The 18,127-nt window shown below is 44.6% G+C and overlaps 1 protein-coding gene across 11 annotated transcripts in view; it reads left to right on the top strand.

Moving 5' to 3' along the window:
• Positions 1–18,127, top strand: part of LOC119958426 (Fc receptor-like protein 3) — a 224,100-nt gene that overhangs the window by 176,142 nt on the left and 29,831 nt on the right. For all 11 annotated transcript variants that reach the window (XM_038786958.1, XM_038786966.1, XM_038786961.1 and 8 more), the window contains 2 exons: positions 1,830–2,102; positions 17,206–17,478. In XM_038786958.1, coding sequence (XP_038642886.1) covers positions 1,830–2,102; positions 17,206–17,478 — 546 coding nt within the window. The remainder of the gene's footprint in view (positions 1–1,829; positions 2,103–17,205; positions 17,479–18,127) is intronic.

The raw sequence follows: 18,127 nt of genomic DNA on the forward strand, positions 1-18,127 counted from the left end.
GTAACGTATTGCGTGCGACCTTCTCCACACCCAAAAACGACTGAGCCTCTGAAAGATCCGTTGTCCACAACACGCTACCTACTTAAACTGGAATACCACAGCTGAAACGCAAACACAAATATGCTCTTCCCTCGCTATCTTTAAGCTCACTAAGCCATCCCAATCACGAAAGATGGACTTTCATCCCAGACAAGCCCCAATTTGTTATGGGCCAGGATTTGGAAAACTCCAAAGTATGTCATGGAGTTTACCTGCCCTACAACTTTTAATAGATTTTGGTTATTCTGAGCACAAGGTCATACTTTACAGGTGTCATGCAACAGAGACCTTCAGTATTTTTAAACAAAACAATTTTTGTTCTATAAATTCAGATAACATTTTAGAAACACATAAAAAACATTTTATCAACTACCAACACAAGTACCTCTCACAGATATGTTACTCTACATGTAACCCTTAATAACGCTCCTAAAAAGACCTTGATGCCAAGCACACTTTTTAACAAAGCAGTAGGTATTAATTCTTCCCAATCACTTTAAATTATCAAGCGATCTGGACACCTTTTAACATACGGAGTGAGAAAAAAAAATGAACCTCCCTTGTCGGCATTGTTCAATTCTGGTCGCCACACTACTAGAATGATGTGGAGGCTTTGGAGAGGGTGCAGAAAAGATTTACCTACATGTTGTCTGGTATGGGGGGCATTAGCTGTGAGAAGAGGTTGAATAAACTCGGTTTTTTTCTCACAACAACGAATGAGGTTGAGGGGCGACCTCGTAGAGGTATACAAAATTATGAGGGCCATAGACAGAGACATTTTCCCAGGGTGGAGGGTTCAATTACGAGGGGGCATAGATTTATGGTGCCAAGGTCGAGGTTCGGTGGAGATGTACGAGCCACACTTTTACACAGTGTAGTGGATGTCTGGAACTCGCTGCCGGCGGAGGTGGTGGAGTGACGTTTAAGGCGCATCTTGACAAATACATGAATAGTATGGGAATAGAGGGACACAGTCCCCGGAAGTGTAGAAGATTTTAGTTCAGGCGGTCAGCATGTTCGGGGCAGGCTTGGAGGGCCGGAGAGTCTTTTCCTACGCTGTACTTTCCTGTTCTTTGTTTGAATTCAGCTTTCAACTGCCTAAAACGAAAGCAAAACACAAAGCCACAAACAGCTTCCAGCTCAAAACGAAAGTAAAAGCCACAGACACAACCCAGCTCCATCCACACAATGACATCACTGTAGCTATTTGATAAACGCCCATTTCCTAAAGGTACACTCCCATGACACTACGTCCACAGCAAAAAATTTGGTCGTGACCTTTCAAACGTCCGGAAACATTCTGAAAATGTTCCAGTGGATTAGAGACAGAAAACGCAGCACTCCTATTGAAAACAAACAGGCGAGGGTGAAATCGGGCAATTATAGACCAGTTGCACGAACGTATGTAATAGTGCCAGACATTGTTAAGGACGTTACAGAAAGACATTGAGAGAACTGAATATTTGCATTCCAAGCCCAATGATAATACCTCTATGCCATTGCCCATGCTACTTCAAATGCAGTTTTGCTCCAGCACGTTCTTCCCGTTTAATTCCAGCACCCACATCATTACACTCCCATGGATGCATTTTGCCACTCATGAATGTCTCGTTTCAGTCGATAATATTGCATTGCCCGCAGACAGTTCCTTGAGAAAACCTGTATAATGATGAAATAATAACCCGATATCTGTGTTATACAACAGACTTATTATTTTTCAAGTGAATATTAAATGTAGATACCCATCCTGGTGTAAATCACGATTTAATAATATGTATTAATTTCAACAGAACTATTTTCCAAACCCGAATTAAAGTCTGAGACTGAGATTTTCGAGGGGGAGTATTTAAGTGTGGAGTGTATTGCGAAGACAGACGATTCTGGAATTCATTTTCAATATTCATTTTGGAAAAATAACGAAACTCTGGCTGTGAATCAAGTTCAGCATTTTGTGTTGAAGAAACCGGCTTCTTTGAATGACTCGGGACTTTATCACTGCGAGGCTAACGCTTTGCACCGCGGCGTTGGAAAGAAGAGCGAGGTCATGCATATTTCTGTAGAAGGTGAGGAAAAACACCAGCAACTATTTTCATATCTATATTGTGAAACTAACTTCATTACCAAATAGTTCAATTCACGGTGTTATTGGGGTGGCGCGTCTGGACTATCAGCAAATTAATAGTTTTACTTCGGTTCAAAGGAAAAGCTTGCGTGAATCATATAATCATCGAATTTTGCTGTTTAATGCGCGTTTCGTCCCATCGAGACTGCACCAACACTTCGAATGTGCTCCCTCCCTCGGTCCACTACCCAGATAAACCAGAATCCCAGAACACGTTTTGACACTAAGGGGCACGTTAGCTTGGCCAATCCATTAACCTACTCAACTTTAGACAGGAAATGGGTAGCACGGTGGCACAGTGTCCCGCGCTGAGGACACGGGTTCGAATCCCGGCCCTGGGTCACTGCCTGTGTGGAGATTGCACGTTCTCCCTGTGTCTGTGTGGGTTTTGCGCCCACAAAGCAAAGATGTGCAGGTTAGATCGATTGGCCATGCTAAATTGCCCTTTAATTGGAAAAAATAATTGGGTACACTACATTTATATTAAAAAATATCATTGAACAGTAAGGGATAACTGTGGCATGCACAACTCAACTAACCTGCACATCTTTGGGCAGTGGGGGCCCATTTTAGCATGGCCAATCAACCGAAACTACATATCTTTTGACTGCAGGACAAAACAAGAACACACGAAGGAAACCCACCAGAAACTCGGGGAGAAAGTGCAAACGCCACTCAGTCACCCATAGATGGATTATAACCCGGTCCCGGGCGGCGTGAGACAGTAATGCCACTGTGCCACCGTAAATGGCAAATAATATCCGTAAATAATATATTTACCCGCCCTCTATCTGACTTGCCGAGACAAAAACGGGGAACATATGTTGAGATATCGCCTAGTATTAATCAAACGAGTGATTGTGTCAACCCAGAAAAAGTTTTGAATTCAGTTTTGGAATGAGTTTCTGCTGTGTTGCAGAAAAAGTATTGGCTCCGCTTTTCAGCTGCTTGTTTTTCCAAATATTCGCTTTACCACATCTTGTAATACACTAAAGAGTGACATTCGTCATTCTATCGACATCACAATGGTATAATCCCTTTTTAGAAACAGTCACTGTGAATTCACTTGGCCATGAGATAATCCCGACTGGTTATTTAGGAACAACAGTGTGCCATGGATGCGACAGCATATCTGAAAGTTGAATGCCTGCCTAATTTTGAAAATAGCCGTGGCCATGAGGTGTAACAATGCATGGCTATCGGGACATATTCTATTCCATTATTGGAATGCACATGCAGTTATTGAGAGGCCTGACATCCCTGCTGTTAAAGAAATAACTTCCGAGAAATACCGTTTTACATTGTGCTTTCAATTCTTGTGCGTTCTGGACAGATTTGATTCGAACATACATATTTATCGACACCCCATTGCCCTGCAGTGGCTTCCAATTTTAATTGACTCAAATTAGAAACGAAAGTGAAATGAAATGAGAAAACTTCCTTGCACTGTATTTTTAAAATATGGAATGCATTGGCTGAGTGGCTGTTGAAATCATTTTCATTCGATCAACTTGGATATTTATGTAGGCTAATAAAAAAAGTGATGGATACTGGGAACGATTAGGACGTTTGTGTGTGTGTGTGTGGGGGGGGGGGGGGGGGGTGAGGGGTGGGGGCGCTGGGCTGGCACGCGGGAACAGTGGTTACCACCGAACCGTCACAGCATCATGAACCCGGGTCCAATTCCGAGCTCGTGTCACTGTCACTGCGGAGTCTGCACGTTCTCCCCGTGACTGCGTGAGTTTCCTCCGGGTGCTGCGGTTTCCTCCCATAATCCAAGGATGTGTAGGTTGGGTGGAGTGGCCATGCTAAATTTCCCCCAAGTGTCGTAAGTGGGGTTACTGGATATGGTGGGGAATTCAGCACTGTCATGGCACTCTTTCAGAGTCCGTGCAGACTCAATGGGTGGTGCACCCTCCTTCTGAACTCTCGGGATCTATGGGGCAGCGGATGGGCTATTCTGATACATGTGATATAGAGAGAGTGGAACATTAGGAAAACATATTTAATTTCTGCTTGAAAAGTGTTGTCTCATTAAGTACATGACCACCTTGCGTTGTCATTGTCCCAGCAACACGTAATCTAAATGTAGCTAGAGGTTTGTGAAGTGAAATATTTGGGCCATTGCTTCCTGATTTCCCAGCGTCGTCCGGTGTTCCAAGATGCGGTTGAGAGTACCCTTGGTTGTTTCCACGTGATGGGTTTCCATGGGGATTGCTAGAAGGGCTAATTTTGCCGGCGGATTGCGCTGCGCTGGAAACAATTCGACCAAGTTATTTACATCAGTTAACTTCAGAATATTTTGCCAGTTTTATACTTATCGTTACTCTGAAAGGGTGAGAAGGGAGAAAAATGCTTTAACATTCTGCGTAACGATCTCTTTCTTTACAATAAATGTAAAATATCCAATTTATTTTTCCAATTAAAGGTCAATTTAGCGTGGCCAATCCACCTTGCCTGTACATCTTTGGGTAGTGGAGGCGAAACCCACGCAAACACGGGGAGAATGTGCAAACCCCACACGGTGAGTGACCCAGAGCCGGGATCGAACCTGGGACCTCGGCGCAGGCAGTAATGCTAGCCACTGCGTCACCGTGCTGCTGTCTGCGTTACTATTTCAAACGGGCAGCACGGTAGCATAGTGGTTAGCATAAATGCTTAACAGCTCCAGGGTCCCAGGTTCGATTCCCGGCTGGGTCACTGTCTGCGGGTGAGGTGGATTGGCCATGCTAAATTCCCCGTAGTGTCCTAAAAGGTAAGGTTAGGGGGGGGGGGGTGTTGTTGGGTTACGGGTATAGGGTGGATACGTGGGTTTGAGTTGGGTGATCATTGCTCGATACAACATCGAGGGCCGAAGGGCCTGTTCTGTGCTGTACTTTTCTATGTTCTACGTTCTATTAACGCACAGACGGAGCCGTTTAATGTTCTCCCACACCCTCACATTCCCCAATCCCAGAGGACCACCCACATCTCCCCAACTAAACACGGCAGCATTGTGGATAGCACATTCTCTTCACAGCTCCAGAGTCCCAGGTTCGATTCCGGCTTGGGTCACTGTCTGTGTGGAGTCTGCACATCCTCCCCGTGTGTGCGTGGGTTTCCTCCGCGTGCTCCGGTGTCCTCCCACAGTCACACAGATATGCAGGTTAGGTGGATTGGCCATGATATATTGCCAATAGTGTTGGATGGGGTTACTGGGTTATGGGGATAGGGTGGAGGTGTTGACCTTGGGTAGGGTGCTCTTTCCAAGAGCCGGTGCAGACGATGGGCCGAATGGCCTCCTTCTTCACTGTAAATTCTATGATTCTAAACACTTTACCAATCACGTAATTGTCAACCATCACTGGACCACCCATCTTTCGCCAGACCTGACCGCTGACCAGATCAATGCAAACACACCTGCCGCATCGAACCGCATGTCTGATCATCCCTGCATCAGAAACCAATGTCTGACCCGTCCGCCCCATCTGCTTCCATCATCCACCCCCCCCCCCACCCCCGCCAGACACAAATCGCCGTCATCCCCACGCCCGACCAGCCTCCTCCGATATCTGAACTACCAACTGCTTGTACGGATTTCGCCCCCCTGCATCAGAGGTCTTCTGGCGATTTCAGAAGCTACCGCTCCTAGATACCGTTCATTAGATTACAAACACACACTCCCCTCTCGAGGGAATCCTGAAGATCACCTGCATTGCGAAATTCCTGATATAAATAGCGATTGGTCAGAATTTCCCGTTCCTTCATGCCGCGGGATACTCCTGCCCTGCTGCAACATATAGCCGGGCGCCACATGTTTCGTTCTCGCTTACAGCGTTAGCTCCGAAGAATCCCAGTGTTGTCATTTACCACGCCCCTTTTGGAGTTCACCACTGGAGCCAGGGAAATCTTTTGATTTTTCTGTGTCACTTGTCAGGAATTTTGGGCAAGTCAGACACTTTATCAGTTACGTCCACACGAGTCGGTATTGACTGACAATGTGCAGTTGATTGCCACTCTGAAGAAGCCATGGATCACGCTGCTCTATCTAATAAATAAAAATAATTAATTTCCCTTCTTATTATGGATTGATATTTGTTCAGCACTCCACCAACAGCTGTTATTTATCGAATCGTGGTCTGCATTTTGCAAACCATCCTCTTCTGACTGTGCTTAGGGCAGCACGGAAGCACAATGGTTAGCACATTTGCTTGACAGCTCCAGGATCCCAGGTTCGATTCCGGCTTGGATCACTCTCCGTGTGGAGTCTGCACGTTCTCACCCGTGTCTTCGTGAGTTTCATACGGGTGCTCTGGTTTCATCCCGCAGTTAAAAGATGTGCAGGTTAGGTGGATTGGCTACGCTAAATTGCCCTTGGTGTCCAAAATGTTCAGGTGCGATTACAGGGTTACGGTGAAGGGGTGGAGGTGTGGGTTTAGGTAAGGCTGTTCTTTCCAAGGGCCGTTACAGATTCGTTTGGCCGAATGGCCTCCTCTGCACTGTAGATTCTATGATTCTATGAACCTGAATTATTTGCGGGCCAGCAGTTCAGATTCAAGAGTTCTCTTGAAATTATTCAGACCACTCATCGATTTCAACAATCATTTCACGAACAAATGTTGCACAGCGGCTCTCTAATGGACATAACAATTAAAGTATTCATCAGGCGTGACTGCTTCTATATGTTACCAGCAGGAAGGCAGTGCAGGTGTCCCCTGCGGTCATCTCCCTTCAAAACCGGTACATTGTTTTGGATACTGTTGGGCGAGATGACTCGCCAGGGGAAGGCTGTAGTAGCCAGGCTCACGGCACCGTGGGTGGCTCTGCTGTACAGAACGGCGGTAAAAAGACAGGTAGGGCTATATTCATATGGGATTCAATCTTAAGGGAAGGAGACAGGCGTTTCTGTGGTCGAAAACGAGACTCCCGAATGGTATGTTGCCTCCCGGGTGCACGGGTCAGGAATGTCTCAGATCGGCTGCAGGACATACTGAAGGGGAAGGGTGAACAGCCAGTTGTCCTGGGGCATATAGGAACCAACGATATAGGTAGAAAACGGGATGAGGTCCTACAATCAGAATTTAGGGAGTTAGGAGATAAGTTAAAAAGTTGGACCTCAAAGGTAGTAATCTCAGGTTTTCTACCAGTGCCACGAAACAGTCAGAGTAGAAATTTAAGAATAGTCAGAAAGAATACATGCCTTGAGAGATGGTGCAGGAGGGACGGGTTTCTTATTTTTGGGACCGGTTCTGGGGGCGGTGGGACCATTACAAATCTGATGGTCCACACCTGGCCAGCACTGGAACCAATGTCCTCGGGGGTGCTTTTGCTAACACTGTTGGGGAGTTTTTAAACTAATGTGGCAGGAGAAAGGGAACCATATTAAAAACTTGGAGGTCAGTAAAGAAGCAGCAACTAAAGCCAGTAAGCTACTGCATAATAAACTCAATGTGACGAAGGGGAAGAGTCGACAGGGAAGAGATGATGAACGCAAATGGGCAGGTGGTCTGAGTTGCATTTGTTTTAATATGAAAAGTGTAGCAGGTAAGGCAGATGAATTTATGGCTTGGATTAGTACCTGGGAATATGATGTTATTTGTATTACCGAGACTTGGTTGAGGGATGGGCAAGACTGGCAACTAAATATCTCAGAGTGTAGATGCTTTAGGAGGGATAGAGAGGGAAGAAAGAGGGGTGGAGGAGTTGTGTTACTGGTCAGAGATGATATCACAGCTGTGATTAAGGAGAGCACGATGGAGGATTCGAGCACTGAGGCAATATGGATAGAGCTAAGAAATAGGAAGGGTGCAGTAACATTGTTGGGACTTTACTATAGGCCTCCCAAAAGCGAGCGCGAAGTAGAGGTACAAATATGTAGACAGATTACAGAACAATGTAGGAGCAATAGGGTGGTTGTCATGGGAGATTTTAACTTCCCCAACATTGAATGGGACTCGTGTAGTGTTGGAAGCGTAGATGGAGCAGAATTTGAAAGGAGCATCCAGGAGATTTTTTTTAGAGCTGTGTGTAAATAGTCCAACTCGGGAAGGGGCCATATTGGACCTGGAATTGGGGAATGATCCGGGGAGGTGGCTGACGATTACTTTGGGAATAGCGATCACAATTCCTTAAGATTTAGAATACTTATGGTCAAAGATGCGAGTGGTCTAAAACGAAGAGTGCTAAATTGGGGAAAGGCCAACTATAACATCATTCTGCAGGAGCTTGGGAATGTGGATTGTGAGCAGCTGTTTAAGGGTAAATCCACATTTGAAATGTGAGAGTCCTTGAAGGAAAGGTCGATAAGTGTGCAGGACAGACATGTTCCTGTGTAAATGAGAGATAAAAATGGCAAGATTAGGGAACCATGGATGACGGGTGGAATTGTGATACTAGCTCAGATGAAAAAGGAAGCATACGTAAGATTGAGGCGACTCCAAACTGATGAAGCTTTGGACAAATCTCAGACGCGCAATAAAGAGGGCTAAAAGGGGTCATGGAATATCTTTGGCTAACATGGTTAAGGAAAGTCCCAAAGCCCTTTATTCGTATATAAGGAACAAGAGGGTAAGTAGAGAAAGGATTGGCCCACTCAAAGACAAAAGAGGGAATTTATGCGTGGAGTCAGAGGAAATGAGTGAGCTTCTTAATGAGTACTTTGCATCGGTATTCACCAACGAGAGGGACATGATGGATGTCGAGGCGAGGGATGGATGTTTAAATACTCTAGGTCATGTCGGCATAAGGAAGGGGGAGGTTTTCAGTATTCTAAATGGCATTAAGCTGGACAAGTCCCCAGGACCGGATGGGATCTATCCCAGGTTACTGAGGGAAGCGAGGAACGAAATAGTTGGGGCTTTAACAGATATCTTTGCAGCATCCTTGAACACGGTTGAGGTCCCGGAGGACTGGAGAGTTGCTAATGTTGTCCCTTTGTTTAAGAAGGTAGCAGGGATACTCCAGGGAATTATAGACCTGTGAGTTTGACGTCAGTTGGAGGCAAACTGTTGGAGACTATACTGAGGGACAGGATCTATTCTCTTTTTGAAGAAAATAGACTTATCAGTGATAGGCAGCATGGGTTTGTGCAGGGAAGGCCATGTGTTACAAACCTAATAGAATTCTTTAAGGATGTGACAAAGTTAATTGATGAGGGAAGGGTTGTAGATGTCATATACATGGACTTCAGTAAAGCATTTGATAAAGTTTCCCATGGCAGGTTGATGGAAGAAGTGAAGTCGTATGGGGTTTCGGGTGTAAAAGCTAGATGGATAAAGAACAGGCTGGGTAACAAGAGACTGAGAGTAGTGGTGGAAGGGAGTGTCTCAAAATGGTGAACGGTGACTAGTGGTGTTCCACAGGGATCCGTGCTCGGACCACTTTTGTTTGTGATATGTATAAATGATCTGGACGAAGGTATAAGTGGTCTGATGAGCAAGTTTGCAGTTGATACTGAGATTGGTGTAGTTGCAGATAGCGAGGCGGACTGTGAGAGAATACAGCAAAATATAGATAGATTGGAGAGTTGTGCAGAGAAATGGCAGATGGAGTTCAATTCTGGCAAATGCGAGGTGATGCATTTTGGAAGATCTAACTGAAGAGCAGACGATATGGTCAACGGAAGAGTCCTGGGGAAAATTGATGTACAGAGAAATCTGGGAGTTCAGGTCCATTGCAACCTGTGGGTGGCAACGCAGGTCGATAGAGTGGTCAAGAAGGCATCCAGCATGGTTGCTTTCATCGGATGGAGCATTGAGTACAATAGTCGGCAGGTCATGTTACAGTTGTATCGGACTTTGGTTCGGCCACATTTGGAAAACTGCCACATTACCAGAAGGATGTGGATGCTTTAGAGAGGGTGCAGAGGAGGTTCACCAGGATCTATCATCAAGGCAGAAATTGCGAGGCATCTGGATAGAAATTGTCCCATTGGGCAGACGCAGCATGGGTTCGTAAAAGGCAGGTCATGCCTAACTAATTTAGTGGAATTTTTTGAGGACATTACCAGTGCAGTAGATAACGGGGAGCCGATGGATGTGGTATATCTGGATTTACAGAAAGCCTTTGACAAGGTGCCACACAAAAGGTTGCTGCATAAGATAAAGATGCATGGCATTAAGGGTAAAGTAGTAGCATGGATAGAGGATTGGTTAATTAATAGAAAGCAAAGAGTTGGGATAAATGTGTGTTTCTCTGGTTGGAAATCAGTAGCTAGTGGTGTCCCTCAGGGATCCGTGTTGGGCCCACAATTGTTCACAATTTACATTGATGATTTGGAGTTGGGGATCAAGGGCAATGTGTCCAAGTTTGCAGATGACACTAAGATGAGTGGTAAAGCGAAAAGTGCAGAGGATACTGGAAGTCTGCAGAGGGATTTGGATAGGTTAAGTGAATGGGCTCGGGTCTGGCAGATGGAATACAATGTTGACAAATGTGAGGTTATCCATTTTGGTAGGAATAACAGCAAGCGGGATTATTATTTAAACGATAAAATATTAAAGCATGCCGCTGTTCAGAGAGACTTGGGTGTGCTAGTGCATGAGTCACAGAAGGTTGGTTTACAAGTGCAACAGGTGATTAAGAAGGCAAATGGAATTTTGTCCTTCATTGCTGGAGGGATGGAGTTTAAGACTAGGGAGGTTATGTTGCAATTGTATAAGGTGTTAGTGCGGCCACACCTGGAGTATTGTGTTGAGTTTTGGTCTCCTTACTTGAGAAAGGACGTACTGGCGCTGGAGGGTGTGCAGAGGAGATTCACTAGGTTAATCCCAGAGCTGAAGGGGTTGGATTATGAGGAGAGGTTCAGTAGACTGGGACTGTACTCGTTGGAATTTAGAAGGATGAGGGGGGATCTTATAGAAATATTTAAAATTATGAAGGGAATAGATAGGATAGATGCGGGCAGGTTGTTTCCACTGGCGGGTGACAGCAGAACTAGGGGGCATAGCCTCAAAATAAGGGGAAGTAGATTTAGAACTGAGTTTAGGAGGAACTTCTTCACCCATAGGGTTGTGAATCTATGGAATTCCTTGCCCAGTGAAGCAGTTGAGGCTCCCTCATTACATGTTTTTAAGGTAAAGATAGATAGTTTTTTGAAGAATAAAGGGATTAAGGGTTATGGCGTTCGGGCCGGAAAGTGGAGCTGAGTCCACAAAAGCTCAGCCATGATCTAATTGAATGGCGGAGCAGGCTCGAGGGGCCAGATGGCCTACTCCTGCTCCTAGTTCTTATGTTCTTATGTTCTTATGTTGCCTGGTACGGAGGGTGCTAGCTATGAAGAAAGGTTGAATAGATTGGGATTATTTTAATTGGAAAGACGGAGGTTGAGGGGATACCTGATTGAGGTCTACAAAATTCTGAGAGATATGGACATGGTGAATAGCAACAAGCGTTTTCCAAGAGTGGGGGTGTCAATTACAAGGGGTCACGATTTCAAGGTGAGAGGGGAAAAACGTGGAACGTGTTTTATGCAGAGGGTGTTGGGTGCCTGGAATGCTTTGCCAGCGGAGGTGGTAGAGGCTGGTACGATAGCATAATTTAAGATGCATCTGGACCGATATATGAACGGGTGGGAACAGAGAGAAGTAGAAGTTTGAAAATAGACAACAGGTTTAGATAAAGGATCTGGATCGGCGCAGGCTGGGAGGGCCGAAGTTCCTGTGCTGTAATTTTCTTTGTTCTATTTGTTCTTTGTTCTGTTGATGTGAAACTCAACAGGAAGAACACATAATGGAACGTTGGCTTAAAATACATCAACTTGTGCTATTTAATTGAAAACGCAGATTGACATAGTCACAGGATGGCCAACAAACATTCAAGGATGACGAAAAACATATTAAACTTGGAAACTTTGACTATCACAAAGCACTACTTCACCCACACTTCGCCCTCTCTCTCCGGCCGACCCCGACCTCATCTTCACAATTCCATTCTCGAATTAAGGGTAGCGCTGGTCACAAAATATACTTGACACTATAAACTCTCGGCAAAGGGAAAGTCCCATTAAGTCCACCGAATGATTGTGGTTCGATTCACTCCACATTGAAACCAAGAGGCAGACGCCACGTAAGTGAATCACAATGGATTGATCATTAAGTATCAACCACCCCCAATGTGATTTTTAAACCATGAGTCCACTTGTCTGACTGGGCAGGACTCATACGAGTCAGTCTGAACTCAGCGGTCATGAAGTCACGCTTCGGATTTTTATTTCAAACATTGCTCTCTCTCGTTTTTCTGAACAAGGATCCAAGGATCCACTGCCAAGCGCTACAACTCTCCAATCTTCATTCCTTTTTCCTGAAGGCTTTCCAGATTTTACATCGGTCCTGAGCTGTCAGCAGAATTTGCTCCGCAACAATTTCAACTATCTCTTGACAGCCAGCGGTAAGATATCAGACATTTTAGAATGACTTTCATCAATACGTAGGTACATAGAAGATAGGAGCAGGAGGAGGCCTTTTGTCCCTTCGAGTCTGCTCTGGCATTTATCACGATCATGACTCTGATCATCCAACGCAATAGCCTCATCCAGCTTTCTCACTATAGCCTTTGATCACTTTCGCCCCAGGGCTATATCTAGCCGCCTCTTGAATATATTCAATGTTTCATCATCAATTACTTCCTGTGGTAGTGAATTCCACAGGCTCACCACTGTTTTGGTGAAGAGATGTCTCCTCATCCCTATCCGCCATGGTTCACCCTGGATCCTCAGACTTTGACCTGGTTCTGGACCAACTCACCATCGGGAGCACCTTCCATGCATCTAACTTGTCTAGCCCTGTTTGAATTTCATAATCTCTGTGAGTTCCCCTCCTTCTTCTCAACTCCAGCAAGAAGAATCGTGACCTAATTAATCTCTCCTTATATACCTTTGCTGCACTCTCGAGAGAGCAAGAACATCCTTCCTCAAAAGGAGACCAGAATTGCACACCATATTCTAGTTATGGCCTCACCAAGGCCCTGTATAATTGCGACAACACATCCCTGCTCCTGTATTCGAAAACCCTCGCAATGAAGGCCAACATTCCATTTGACTTCTTTACTGCTTGCATGCTTACCTTCAGCGAATGACGGACAAGGACACCAAGGTCCCGCTGCACACTCGCCTCTTCCAATTTACAACCATTCAGGTCGAAATATGCCTTCTTGGTTTTGCTCCCAACGTGAACAACGTCACGATTATCCAAATAATACTGCACGTGCCATTGATTTGCACCCTCGCCCAACCTGTTCAGGTCATGCTGTAGGATTTGTGCATCCGCATCACAATTCAGCCTCTCCACAACTTGGTATCATCTACAAACGTTGTGGTGTTATATTTTGCTCCCTTGTCCAAATGATTGATCTATATTGTGAATAGCTGGTGTGCCAGTACCGATCCATGTGGCACCTCACTAGTACTGCCTGGCAATTTCAAAAGGAACCATTAACCCCTGCTCGTTGTTTCATCTCTGTCAAACAGTTTTCGTTGCACCTCAATGCACGTCCCCCAATATCATGACCTTTAATTTTGGACAATAATCTATTCTACTGGATTTTGTGAAAGGCCTTCTGGAAGTTCAAATATACCACATCGACTGGCTTGCCTTTGTCAACTGTACTAGTTACATTTTAAAAGAACCAACAGATTTGTCAACATAATTTTCCCTTCAAAAATCCATGCTGACTCTGACTGATCCTGCCACTGCTATCTAAATATTCCGCGATGACATTCTTGACAATGGATTAAATAATTTTCCCCATCACCGATGTTCGTCTTACTGGTCAATAATTCCCGATTTTCTCTCTACCTCCCTCTTTGAATGTTGGAGTGATATTAGCTATCTTCAAATCTGCAGACAATGTTAGAGAGCTCATAGAATGCCGGAAGATGACCACCATCTCGGAAGATGACCATCCAGTATTTCCAGAGCCATCTCCGTAAGCACTCTGGGGTGCATATTATTAGGACCTGGGGATTTATCCGCCTCCAACCCCATCAGTTTATCAAGCACTGTTTCTCTACTAATATTGATCTCCCTCACTAAACCTTTCTCTTTCATTAGACATTTCATTCTCCAACATTTCTGGTGTCTGATTTGTGTCCTCTTTCGCGAAGACAGAAACAAAGTATGTATTCAGTTGCTCAGCCATTTAATTTTCCCTTCTTGCATATTCCCCTGTTTCTGTCAGTATGGAGGCCTGCATTTGGCTTTACCCATCTGGCTTTACCCAAAGCCGTTATAGAAGTGGCTTTGGGATGCCTGAATACTAACTAACCTTTGATCATTCAACGTCATGTTACTTGATCACTTCTCATAATTGCTCTAATTTCCCCAAGTAACTGTTCTTCAAGGTTCTGGCACTTGCCGCATTGTTCATTTGTCGATCGTTCTGGGCAGCACGGTAACACACGTGGCTAGCACTGTGGCTTCACAGCGCCAGGGTTCCAGGTTCGATTCCCCGCCGGGACACTGTCTGTGCGGAGTCTGCAAGTTCTCCCCGTGCCTGCGTGGGTTTCCTACGGGTACTCTGGTTTCCTCCCACAGTCCAAATGATGAGCATGTTCTGTGCATTGACCATGCTAAATTGTCCTTAGTATCCTAAAAGGTTCGGAGTTATTGGTTTATGGGGATAGGGTTGATGTGAGGGCTTCAAAGGGTCGGTGCAGACTCGATGTGCCGAATGGCCTTCTTCTGCACTGTACGTTATATGTCTATATGTATGTTTTGTTTCCTTATAGCGAAGCTGTGAGATATATTACTCCTCTCAATGATAAGTTCCATCAACCCTTGCTTCCAATTAATACTAAGTTCAAAAATGACGTTTTCCACAATGTGTCCGGGTTGTTATGCAACAGGTCATTTTCAGCAATTTCTTATTTACGTTTCACGCCATAATATTCTCAGCGCAATAGGACCACACTACCAACTGAAATTGAAAAGCCGAGTGAGGTAGTCAACTTTGTCCAACATGGATCTGAGTAGAGTTGTATACTGACAAACATGTCAATTAGACTCGTGTACTTCTATGACGCATTCATGATACATAAAATTACAAAAATGGGAGGTTGCGGCGTAAGGTTATTGTTGTTCGGATTGTAATCCAGGGACGCAGAGTAATGCTGTGGGGACCGGGTTAGAATCGCCCCATGGCAGATAGAACATAGAACATAGAACAGTACAGCACAGAACAGGCCCTTCGGCCCTCAATGTTGTGCCGAGCCATGATCACCCTACTAAAACCCACGTATCCGCCCTATACCCGTAGCCCAACAACCCCCCCCCCCCTTAACCTTACTTTTTTATTAGGACACTACGGGCAATTTAGCATGGCCCATCCACCTAACCCACACATCTTTGGACTGTGGGAGGAAACCGGAGCACCCGGAGGAAACCCACGCACACAGGGGGAGGACGTGCAGACTCCACACAGACAGTGACCCAGCCGGGAATCGAACCTGGGACCCTGGAGCTGTGAAGCATTTATTCTAACCACCATGCTACCCTGCAGATCATAAAGTTGGAATTGTATAATAACTAAAACCTGGATTTAAATGTCTAATGATGACCATGATGCCACTGTCGATTGTCATAAAAGAAATGAAATGAAAATCGCTTATTGTCACAGGTAGGCTTCAAATGAAGTCACTGTGAAACGCCCCTAGTCGCCACATTCCTGCGCCTGTTCGGGGGGGGGGGGCTGGAACGGGAAACATCAGAAAAACATCGGATTCACTAATATCCTTTAAGGGAAGGAAATCTACCGTTCTGAGGTGGTACGACCTACATGTGGCTGCAGATGCACAGACATCTGATGGACTCTTAAATTATCTCGGGGATGGACAATAGATAATGGCCAAGCCAGTGATGCCCACTGGCAATAAACGGACAAAAATACTTAAACCTACCTATGTTTATTGGAAGTCTGTGACCGATCAAAATCGCCGTCCCCCCAAATTCTTTATCATAAGTTAATCATGCAAAAAAGCATTGTTGCAGTAAATCAAGCATTAACTCGGTGTCATTATGTTCATGGAAAATTCAACGCATTTAATGGAAACCACATTTACACAAGATGAAAAAATGACCACTTTTCGGGGCCTTTAGTATTGTCCAATAGGGTTTGCTCGTATTGAATTATCTGCCAGTGTTCGCTCGACATTTCCTTTTAAAAAATCAATAACTTATCTGATTATTTATGACCATGGCGTAATTCACAAACTTGGTGACAACAGGTTTCAATAAAATTCTATATTTTGTGTGTTGCGTCCAACGCCTTTCAGATAAAAAAAATTGTTTCCCTCCTAACTTTCCATTGACGTGAATGATTTCAAGTAATTCCTAGGAAGAAACCGTTTCGCTCTGTTTCTGGACACAGGCAGGGCCGGGTATGTAAAACAGGTTTTATTTCCTCACAAAAGAGTATACCAGATGTTCTTTTCCCTCACAACGACCGATGATAATTTTAGTATCACTATTACGACACCTGCTGTCACATCTGAATTGTGTCAATTGATTGAAAATTGAACTGTTTCCAATGTGTTCTGAAGATTAGCTTGGGCCTATAGATTGATGGCCCTGTGACAGTACAACTGCCGCCACACACAAAATGTGAACACCGCTACACTCTGCTTCGGCAGCTAGTTAAATTGATCAATATTGGCACAGAATTAGACTGAAAAAAGATTCATTTCTCATGAAAAATGTTTGTCATGGAATAATCCGACTAAGGTTGCAGAGGTAAAAAGTCAGTGCACTCATCTGAGGTTGCCAGAATCATGTGCAGAAGTGGATATGCAAATAAGCCATGCAAATGTTTATTCAAGATGTATGCATAAACATATTAAATTGACCACACATCTATTCACGAGTCCACCTTAGGCTGTAGCTTCCCGCGTATCCCAAAGTGCAGGTTCCTTTTATGCAGACTTCACAAAAGCACTATTGCAAAGTTCCATCCTTTGGTAGTTTCGGCATTTCACTCAAATGGCCATTGTCACTGTGTTCTCCAAACCGACACATTCTTCAGTCGAAAATATATTTTGTGGTAACAGAAGTAACATGTGTGATTCATTTTCATAGAAGCCTTCAGTAAACCGACTCTGTCTGACAATGGCCAAGTATTTGTGGGTCAACAGTTGAAGGTCACCTGTGAGGTAAAAAGAAATCCCTCCCGTTCCTCTTTGAGATACGTGTTTTTCAGAAAAGGACAGGCTCTCAATTCTCCATCAATCGGCAAATCATATATTGTGGCGCATGCTCAGCTGGAAGACTCCGGGACTTACCTGTGTGAAGTAATGAAAACTGAGAGTTCAGTGACGAAACGGAGCGATGGGATTTCCGTTAAAATACATCGTGAGTACAGTTTATTGCAGCTGTTTCCCTTCTCCGGTTCAGGAAATAGTCGGCTACTCATCTCAAAAAAACGCATGATCAATATGGGCACAAGGATTATCAGTGCCGATATTGTTGTCGGTATTGTTTGTAAAAAACCAAACACATAGATTCGAGGCAATATGTGCTTTTTTGAGGCGCTCTATTTGGAAGACCGTCAATTCACAGGGAATGGGCAGTGCTGTTTTAGAACTATTATCACAATTAGCGAAGCATATTGATGGACCTGGGCCAGAGATGATAAGGAATTGGATGGTGCTGGAGGCTGCTTGCCTCACACCGTCAAACAAAATAGTGGATGAAGATTTTGACCATCATAACATTCACGGTTATAGGTCATGTGCTGATCAATTGGATTAGATAATAGGAGGTGTTTTTCCACGTGCTGGGACAGACTCGATATGCCGAAAAGACTCCCACACTGTGTCATTCTGTGATACCGAGAATTGTCGGACGGATTTCGGCACGAGGGAGGGGGAAACAGGTGAGAGTATCTCAATTCAGGCAGGTAAATGCTGGAAGATGGATAGATTGACAATTTGAAGAGTGGGAGCAATAGGCCAGTGCAGCACGTCTTTTTGCTGAAATAGCATCCCAAAAATTAAGACAA

This window comes from Scyliorhinus canicula, chromosome 29, assembly GCF_902713615.1.
Source record: "Scyliorhinus canicula chromosome 29, sScyCan1.1, whole genome shotgun sequence".
Classification (NCBI taxonomy): Eukaryota; Metazoa; Chordata; class Chondrichthyes; order Carcharhiniformes; family Scyliorhinidae; genus Scyliorhinus; species Scyliorhinus canicula.